Source organism: Lycium barbarum, chromosome 1 (genome assembly GCF_019175385.1).
Source record: "Lycium barbarum isolate Lr01 chromosome 1, ASM1917538v2, whole genome shotgun sequence".
NCBI lineage: Eukaryota > Viridiplantae > Streptophyta > Magnoliopsida > Solanales > Solanaceae > Lycium > Lycium barbarum.
In genome coordinates, this window is record NC_083337.1 from 161,350,072 (window position 1) to 161,360,082 (window position 10,011).

The 10,011-nt window shown below is 35.3% G+C and overlaps 2 protein-coding genes across 2 annotated transcripts; both read left to right on the forward strand.

Moving 5' to 3' along the window:
- Positions 1-1,907: 1,907 nt before the first annotated feature.
- LOC132602545 (bidirectional sugar transporter SWEET12-like) lies at positions 1,908-3,897 on the forward strand. Its single transcript, XM_060315374.1, has 6 exons — positions 1,908-2,062; positions 2,224-2,260; positions 2,357-2,567; positions 2,657-2,818; positions 3,221-3,340; positions 3,449-3,897. The coding sequence occupies exons 1-6, from the start codon at positions 2,017-2,019 to the stop codon at positions 3,737-3,739; spliced, it is 867 nt and encodes a 288-aa protein (XP_060171357.1). The 5' UTR covers positions 1,908-2,016; the 3' UTR covers positions 3,740-3,897.
- Positions 3,898-8,785: 4,888 nt separating this feature from the next.
- LOC132617188 (uncharacterized) lies at positions 8,786-9,979 on the forward strand. The gene has a single exon (XM_060332141.1). It carries the CDS (start codon positions 8,786-8,788, stop codon positions 9,977-9,979), a length of 1,194 nt encoding a protein of 397 aa, XP_060188124.1.
- Positions 9,980-10,011: the final 32 nt, after the last annotated feature.

Here is a 10,011-nt window from a genome sequence, read left to right on the forward strand (position 1 = left end):
TAACGTGCTCTATTCGTCCAGTCTTAGGATCATATAATTGGTTTCAAGTCATGATCAGAATGATGATCTTTTTTGCTTTAGAAAAGAACAATTTGCAAACATCATTTAGGTGGAAATCGGCTCGTAATAGTAGGAGTTTAGGGCAAAGGAAGTTAAAAGGAAAGACACGTTTGGTACATATATTTGATTTAGGTTCTGTTGCAATTACTAGACTGTGATTTCATTCAGTCTCGAGGCATGTATTAATGGATTGGGTGTTAGGTTGTCCTACATAATTAATTGGGAGAATGAGCTATTGTCTCCTTCAATAGGCTTGGATAATTCTCACCTCATATTTAAATAACATGTCAAAAGAAAAAGAGAACTTAGATAGAAGAAAGGAAAGGAAAAGGAGAGGAATGAAATATTTGTGTGTATATTCATTTTGTATGGGGCTGAGGATAAATTAGCCACGTCCTTCATGACTTCAAAGATAGGAAAGTAAAATGATTAGTGGCTGCTGAAATTGGAGGATTACACCATCCACAAAATCCTAAAGTTTCGTCCTATTGTTGTCTCCCATTATTTTCCTTTTCTAATCATAAAGGTGGATTAAAGATGAACCTTATCCAAGAAAAATTATCTCACTTCAACCTCAAACATGAACTGGAATTAATACGTACCCAAAAAAAAAAAAAAGTGGAATTGGTGATAATAATGAAAATTTTGGTTTCAATATTAATTGATGATAAGGCACGGGGAAAAAACCCGACATTTTTAAGGAATAGCTGTTTGTGAGGTTTAGTTCGATTTGTCGTGCTAAGACTTACATGTTTATCTAGTAAAAGACAACTCAAAAGGTAATATGGTTTTGAATCTTTTTATGTTTAAAATGACTTCTTATTTCAGTTTTCGCACTTAACTCTCAAGTAGGACCACGTTTTGTAATCGGCAGATATAGTAAAGTTAATATACGTATTTGATAGCAAAAGTAGTATACCTTTTAATTGCAATTATTCAGAGATAGAAGGGATAGTGAACCTGAGTACCTGACTCTAGACTCATTTTCTTTAATGTATACTGGAAAGTCTTTGTATTACTGTCGTCATATACTAGGTGATTTCTTTTGTGTGCGCGCTCAAAATGTCATGGCATGATATTCTAACAAAGTTTGCTTTCCTAATATGGAGGATTTCCCCTTTAATGAGTCAAATTACTATGCCTAATAAATACACCAAATGGTGATACCCAAAAGAGAAACAATTTTTAATTTAGTGGAGTTCCAAAATAAATTGTTTGCCCTGAATTACATTTATAATTTCTCGTATATATAGTTGCCAAAGTAGATGAGGCCCGTCTTCCAGTGAAACCCTACTTTACATAGAAAAGAACCTGGCCAATCATGCTCCACAGTCCACATTATCAGTATTTCCAAAGAAATTGGTTCAATTGCACAATCCACCAAGTCAAGATAAGCCTATAACAGAGCTTCCAAAGCAGTTTATACTCTGATGATTTGCATCATCCATGGCGTAGTAATTGATGACACCCCCCGGCCACTTTGTATTATTGATGCCAAATGGAGAACATTGGTTGGTCTCTGATCTCCATCAATTTACGATCTATTCTTTCTGCTGAATAAGAGCACCTTTTGTACAGAAAATAAAAGAGAATCTAACGTATCCCTCAATCAATTTAATGCATGAATTTTAAGCTTAGTGCCTATATGGATTGGAAGATGACGTAACAAAAGTTCCATATGGGGCCCCTTTCTTTTAGGCTATGAAACCCTTCCACTTAACCCAAAAAAAAAGGTTACCAATGTTGAAAGTGCTTTGGTGTTTATAGAAATTATAAAAAGAAAGCAATAAAGGAAACATCTCCACTAATGCACCTACTTTCCTACTCTTGCTATATAAATATGTCAGTCTGAGCCCTCTTCGTTTCATTGTCAAATAGAAATATGAAGTTCTTGCAATTGTTAACGAGTAACAGAGCAAGCCAAGGCATTTCTTAATTTTGAAAAAAAGAAAAAGAATGGCTGATTTTTCTGGTCACTGGGCTTTTGCATTTGGTGTCCTAGGTAAATCACTTTCGTTTTGTTAGTATTAAAATACAGCTATACACGAATAAATTAAATACATTATGTAATAATTTATATCATGGATAATTATGTATATTTATTTCTTCCTGTTTTTTCACACTTCTGATTTTTAACCCTCTTTTGCTTCCATTTTTTCTCAGGAAACATTGTCTCCTTTTTTGTTTTCCTTTCTCCACTGTAAGTCTCTTGTTCCTTACGTTCCTTCCCCCCCCCCCCTCCTCCCCTCTTTCTAAGTGTACATTTGTTTTCGTGTTACAACTTGTGGTCCTGCAGGCCGACCTTTTATAACATTTACAAGAAGAAATCAACAGAAGGCTATCAACCAATTCCATATGTGATTGCTCTATTCAGTGCAATGCTTTGGATTTACTATGCATTTCTCAAGACCAACACGACCCTTCTCATCACTATAAACTCATTTGGGTGCTTCATTGAAACTATATATGTCGGCTTCTACCTTTTCTATGCACCAAAGGAAGCCCAGGTAATTAAATTTTTACAAGAAAATTCAACACTAATTATTTCTTAAAAGTTCTATAGAAAGAAAATAAAAATTGGGACCTCTAAATGCAGGTCCAAACTGTAAAGCTACTACTTTTATCAGTGATTGGTGGCTTTGGAGCTATTGTCCTTGTCACTCAATTTCTATTCGAAGGAGTAGTTCGTGTGCAAGTGGTTGGATCCATTTGCCTTGTCTCTTCATTATGTGTGTTTGCAACACCATTATGCATAGTGGTAAGATTTTATTCATGCAAGAATCAACATATAAATTGCTGAAAAACCACTATGTTTTCCTTTATTCTTTTCTGAGGTATCTATATACGCGATATCTATTAGTTGAAAATATATTTTTGCCCTGTAAGCACTTTTACTTTATGTCTTACCTTTCAGAGATTTGTAGGTTGGTAAAAAATATAATGACATTCCAGTAATTTTTATTTTGTTTATATTTTAATTTCTATTTTGTATAGTATTGGCCTAAGATGAATTTATATGGAGTAATTAACATGACGAGTGAGGATTCATATAACTAATCTCAACTTATTTGAGACTGAGACGTAGTTATCATTGTATGTATTTTTTGGTTTCTTTGTTCTTGAATGAAAATAATGGTATCCATTTTCTCATCTAATGCAGAGACAAGTAATTAAAACAAAGACTGTGGAGTACATGTCATTTCTCCTCTCTGTTTTGCTCACTCTAAGCGCTGTTATGTGGTTCTTCTATGGTCTTCTATTAAAAGACTTCAACATTGCTGTAAGCTTTTCTTTTGGCTTAATTCACTCCCAACTCTTAATTTTCATGCATCTATATTTCTTGAACTTTGGTGCTAATATTTTTCCTTCATTTCTTTTCAATGAATAGCTTCCAAATGTAATGGGATTCATTTTTGGTATCCTCCAAATGGTGCTCTATGTGATGTACAACAAGAAAGAGGAAGTCTTTGTAAAGGAGCAGAATCGTCCCGAGCTAAAAAGCCATGTCATAATGTTACACAATGACAAGAATTTCCCAGAACTAAGTGAAGAGCAAATTATTGAAATTGTGAAACTCGGTTCACTGATTTCATGTACACAGAAGTTTGATTTGGCCTTATGCCTGCAAGAAAATGTAGTTGAAGATCATAAGAAGTGGCGGCAAGCACTGGAAATCTGAGATTATGCCAGTAAATCATTCGCTAATTGAGCCGAGCGAATCACAAAATGCACATAGATTTAAATTATATACACTGACTTGCAATGTATTTATGATGATTCTTTAAGTATCAAATGTATTTAAGTTTTTCCGACAATTGAAGCTGTGTTGTCCGCTCCTGCTCTTGTACACAAGTTCATGTGTTAATTTTGTGTCATCTCTAATTTTACAATTATGGTGCTTTCTCACATTAGAAGCATGCCAATTATGGTGAGGAACAACTTCACCACACTACACTAGATACTTCAACATAAGATCAGAAGAGGACAAAGCATAGTATTATAAGTATATTTTTGGGATAGGAATTGACGGTCTTCTGTAATATAGGAGAACTTCAATTTAATACTCATTAATCATTAGATGATATAAGAAGCGCCGTGTTAATCTTTCCCAAATAAGGATTAATTGCTCATACTGGTGATCTGCCTCTCCAATTGTGTATATATCAATTGAAAGATATGACATCTCAACCAACACTACATTTAAACTTCGACGGGAATAGAGATTTGATGTTATACCCATCAATTATGTTATTTGAGTAGTATTCTTTTTCTTATTTCCGTTTACAACTGATAAATATCATTCCGCGCATTCTGATTTCTACATGGATATATCCGGAGATTATATTTACACTGGAGATTATTAACATCATGTAAACTTGAGATTAGTCAAGTTGTTTAAATTTGTAAACAATGAATGCAAATATATTATCTCAAAAAATAATATTCATTCTGTCCCAATTTATGTGATACACTTTCTTTTTTAGCATGTCCCAAAAAGAATAATACATTTCTATATTTAAAAATAATTCAACTTAAATCTTCACCTTTTACACTTAATGAAATGATTTACATCAACACAAATATCTATGACATTTTAGACCGCAAGTTTCAAAAGTCTTCATTTATTTTTTAAACTCCATGCCTAGTCAATTTATGTCACATAAATTAGGACTGAGAGAGTACAATAGAGATATAATATCTTTTGTAACCACAATAACTAACTAACCCAGCGTGGAGCTGTCAAAATGGCCTTACCAACTCAATCTTCGCAGGCTAAAATTCAGATCCATTTTTTTGCACGGATTGTCCTTCAAAGGCACTGGTCTTTAATTTTTTCCCTTCACTTAAAAAGTGGCTGAAAATATCCCGAGGTTTTGAGTTCAAATACCCGCTCATTAAAAAAATAAACAACTTCGCAAGGCAAAGCTTCGCGAAAATTCTGCATTATAAGGCAGAATTTGCCTTAAAAGGCCTTATGCCTCATAAGACATAATTTTAAGGCAAATTCTGCCTTAAGGCAAAAGTTTGCAAGGCAGAATTTTTTTTCTTACTCTGCTGAAATTCTATTGCCCGAATAGGCCTAATTTTGCTACAAAACTCTGCCTTGCGATTTTTTTTTAACTGAGCCGAGATTCGAACCAGCACCTCGGGGTATTTTAGGCGAATGGTAAAAATTAAAGACCAATAATTTTGAGGGACAAAAATTAAAGACCACCCCCAGAACAAGGACAATCGTGCAAATTGTCCACTCTGAACAACGCATCATTTGAAGGGCAATTCACAGTAATGCCCTTATTTTGGGGTGGTCTTTAATTTTTGCCCATCAAAATGAAAGTATTTAACTTTTGCCCTTCTCCTAAAACCTCAAGGTTTAGGGCTCGAACCTCTACTCAGGCGGAAATTAAAAAAAAAAATCGCTAGGCGGAGGTTGCCTACAAACTCTGGCCCATTAGGCATAGTTTGCTTGCTAAACTCTGCCTTAAGGCAGAGTTTGCAGGCAAATTATGCCTGATGGGGCAGAGTTTGCCTGCAAACTATGCCTTAGCAAACTCTACATGATAAGGCATAGTTTGCAAGAAACTTTGCCCCATCAGGCATGCAAACTTTGCCCCATTAGTAAGTGTTAGTTTGCAATCATCTGCCATAATCCCATAGTAGTCCTCTTCAAAATTCTGTAAAATTCTGTCTTGGGAATCCAAACATCTGCCTTGCGATTATTTTTACTGAGCTGGGGTTCGAACCTATAACCTCGGGGTATTAGACGAAAGGCAAAACTTAAAGACCACCAATTTGAAGGACAAAAATTAAAGACCACCCCAAATGAAGGACAATCCGCGCCAAAAAAAGTCATTTGAAGGGCCTTCAAAACACTAGCCCAACTCAGCCTAGCCCATGGACGAATTAATTAATATTTTCAAATGTAAGTGATTACCAAATGTTATTTTAAAATATTCGGGCAATTCGCAGAATTGCCCTTCTTTTGGGGCGGTCTTTAAATTTTGCCCATCATAGTTGCGGTCTTTAAATTTTGCCCCTCATATTTATGGTCTTTAAGTTTTGCCCTTAGCTTGGATACCTGAGGTTCTGGGTTCGAACCCCCGCTCAGGCATAAAATAAAAAAATAATTTCGCAAGGCAGGGCTGGAGGGAGTGTATGCCGGATCCGGCATAAAGTCCCTAAGGAAAAAAATCAAAGTTATGCTGGAGGGGCATAACTTTTCCTCAAGGCATAGTTTAGTTATGTCTTATAGGGCAAAACTTTTCCTTAAGGAACTATGCCTTATGGGGCAGACTTTTAATTAAGGCATACCAAAAGTATGACTCATAAGGCAGAACTTTTAGTTATACCTTAAGGAAAAGTTCCGCCTTATGGGGCATACTTTTAGTTATATTTTATGGGGCATAACTAAAAGTATGCCCCATAAGGCGGAACTTTTCCTTAAAGCATAATTAAAAGTTTGCCTTGAAAAGTAAAAAAAATAAAAATATATGTCTCAAGGCAAAGTCTGCCCCCTCCGGCATAACTTTTCCTCAAAGCATAGTTTAGTTATGCCTTATGGGGCAAAACTTTTCCTTAAGGAACTATGCCTTATGGGGCAGACTTTTAATTAAGGCATAACCAAAAGTATGCCTCATAAGGCAGAACTTTTCCTTAAGGCAAACTTTTAGTTATGCCTTAAGGAAAAGTTCCGCCTTATGGGGCGTACTTTTAGTTATATTTTATGGGGCACACTTTTAGTTAAGACATAACTAAAAGTATGCCCCATAAGGCAGAACTTTTCCTTAAGGCATAATTAAAAGTTTGCCTTGAAAAGTAAAAAAAAAAAAAATATGTCTTAAGGCAAAGTCTGCCCCCTCCGGCATAACTTTAGTTTTTCCTTAAGGATTGTATGCCGGATCCGGCATAAAGTCCTTAAGGAAAAACTAAAGTTATGCCGGAGGGGGCATAACTTTTCCTCAAAGCATAGTTTAGTTATGCCTTATGGGGCAAAACTTTTCCTTAAAGAACTATGCCTTACAGGGGCGGATCTAGGTATAGTCCAGGGTGTTCATCCGAACCCCCTCAGTCGAAAAATTACGCTGTTTATATAGAGTCAAATTTTTATTTTATGTGTATATATTTAATACTGAACCCCCTCAACACAAACGAAAGGCGCAGCTCAGCGGCGCAGGGGATTCAGATTCGCACAAGTTGCGCGGGTTCGAACCTGGCTGTCAGCATTTGTTTCAGCCAATTTTTTTCAGAGGTCCACTAAATGAAACGATGTAGTTTAGTAGTAAGGGGGCAGTGGGCAGATCCAATTGGACTCAAATCCCTAAGCTCAAAGTCAAATACTAAATAAAAAAACACTACGTTTTCTCTCTCTTCCGCTAGTTTTCTTTCTCTCTTCCTCCACTATCCTCGCCATTTTTTATTTTTTTTTTCTGTTCAGTTCTGTCCATTAATTTCGCCATTGCTGGCCGTCGGTCATCTCTCTGGTCTCTGTTAATGGCTTCTTCGGTAAGTTCTTAGTTCCCTTCTTTTTTCTATTTTTTTTTTCTTTTCTAAAATTCTTTATATTTGCTTACCCTCCCCAATCGATGATTGGAGCTTAATGCAGTCCCTTGAAGAAGCAGATTAGCAGTTTTAGTTGTTGCTTTTTTGTTTACGAATATATATATGGGAAATAGTACTAATAGAAGCTAGAGCTACAGTGTCGAGTATGATTATCCATTTTTCCATCTTTGATCATTTTGTACATGAATGAATGTATGTATGTTTTGGTGTGAAGAACGATCTTCTTGCATTTAATATTGTAGTTCCATACCTTTATCAATAATTGTAGTTTTTTTCTTGAAACTGATAACTGTTATCAATAATTCTAGTTTCCCAAATATACATTCATAAATGAGGAGATAAATAGTACTAATATATTAACTCGATAGGATTATTAAATAAAGATTCAATCAATCTGTTACAACTAATTGTACTCTTTATATACATTGTTTATGCAACCATGTTCTTCTCTATGTTGGTTTTTACAGCTTGTTATATACAGAAGTATAAATGTTTACAACACTTTAAAATACAGTAACTTGGTAAGTCAAGGAACAAAACTTGTCTACAGAACTATTTTTTTTTTTTAAGTTCTAACAACATTCTTACTTTTTACTATTCAGTCTCAACATTCAGTAAAGAAGTATTTTACCAAAGTACCGAAATCCAGTGTAGCTTCTTCTAGTCAACCTAACCAGGAAGCAAATGCCCACCATTCAGAAATACCATTACCTTCTTCTCAAGAATTTGATTTGAGTACTTTAAATTATGATTCGGGTGAAAGAACCCCAATCTTGGACTATCATCCAAACCATCGTGATGTTATTAGAAGAGCATACCTTATTAATGGTCCTTGTCAACCTCGATTGCTTCAGCATGAGTATCCTCAAACGAATATTTCTAGATCAATGCGTCGTTTTAATTCTGAATGGTTTGATGATGTATATCATGATTGGTTGGAGTATAGTGTTAGTAAAGATGCAGTCTATTGTTTGTATTGTTATCTATTTAAAGGCTACAACACTAATCAAGGTGGGGGTGAAGTATTTTCAACTATTGGGTTTAAGAGTTGGCAGAAAAAGAAGAATCTTGGAAAACATATTGGTCTACCGAACAACCCACATAACCAGTCAAAAAAAAATGTCAAGATTTATTGCGGGTACAACAGTCTATTCATTTTGCACTTGAGATGCAATTTAGTCAATTTAAGCATGCATATTGGCTCCGGTTAAGTGCTTCAGTTGATGTAGTAAGACTTCTTATAACTCAAGGATTGGCATTTCGAGGTCATGATGAATCTAAATCATCACTTAGTAGGGGTAATTTTCTTCAAATTCTCTCATGGTATGCGAAAAAGTGTGATAATATTCATGATTATGTACTAGAACATGCTCCTCAAAATGATCAAATGACTTCTCCAATAATTCAGAAAGATATTGTCAGGGCTTGTAAGATAGAAACAATTAAAGCTATTCTTGAGGAATTAAATGGTGACTACTTTTCTTTACTAGTTGATGAGTCTTTTGATGTGTCACGCAAGGAGCAAATGGCTATTGTCTTACGATATATTGATAGAAATGGATTTGTGATGGAGCGGCTTCTTGACATTGTTCATGTTCAAGATACTAGTGCTTTATCTCTAAAGAGGGCAATTGCTAATTTACTTGCTCAACATTCCTTAAGTCTATCATATGTGCGTGGACAATGTTATGATGGGGAAAGCAATATGCAAGGTGAAATCAATGGCCTTAAAATGTTGATTAGGCAAGAAAGTAGATCGGCCCATTCCATTCATTGTTTTGCTTATCAACTTCAACTAACTCTTGTTGCGGTCTCGAAAAAATGTATTCAAGTGGGAAAACTTGTAGTATTAGTTTCAAATATTTTGAATGTATTGGGATCTTCTTTTAAGCGTATGGATGAATTTCGAGATTCTCAAAAAGAAAGAATTCAAGAGGCATTAGATTTGGGTGAGCTTACAACCGGTAGGGGCTTGAATCAAGAACTCGGTCTTTCAAGAGCTTGTGATACGCGTTGGGGATCTCATTTTAAATCTTTCAACAATTTTATTCTTATGTTTGGCTCTATTCTTAATGTTCTTGAATCACTTGTTCTTGATGCACGATTATGGGATGAAAGAGCCAAGGCAATGGGATATCTTGAAGCTTGTCGAACATATGGGGTTGCGTTCATGTTGCATTTGATGAGTGATGTTTTAGCAATCACAAATGAGCTTAATAAATGCTTACAAAAAAAGGAGCAAGATTTGGCAAATGCCATGCTACTTGTTGAAGTAGCAAAAATAAAGTTGCAAGCGTATAGGGATGAAGAATGGGATTCTCTTATTGCTAGGGTGTCTTTATTTAATTTGTATCAAGCATGACATTTTGGTACCTAACTTTGAGGAGCCATATG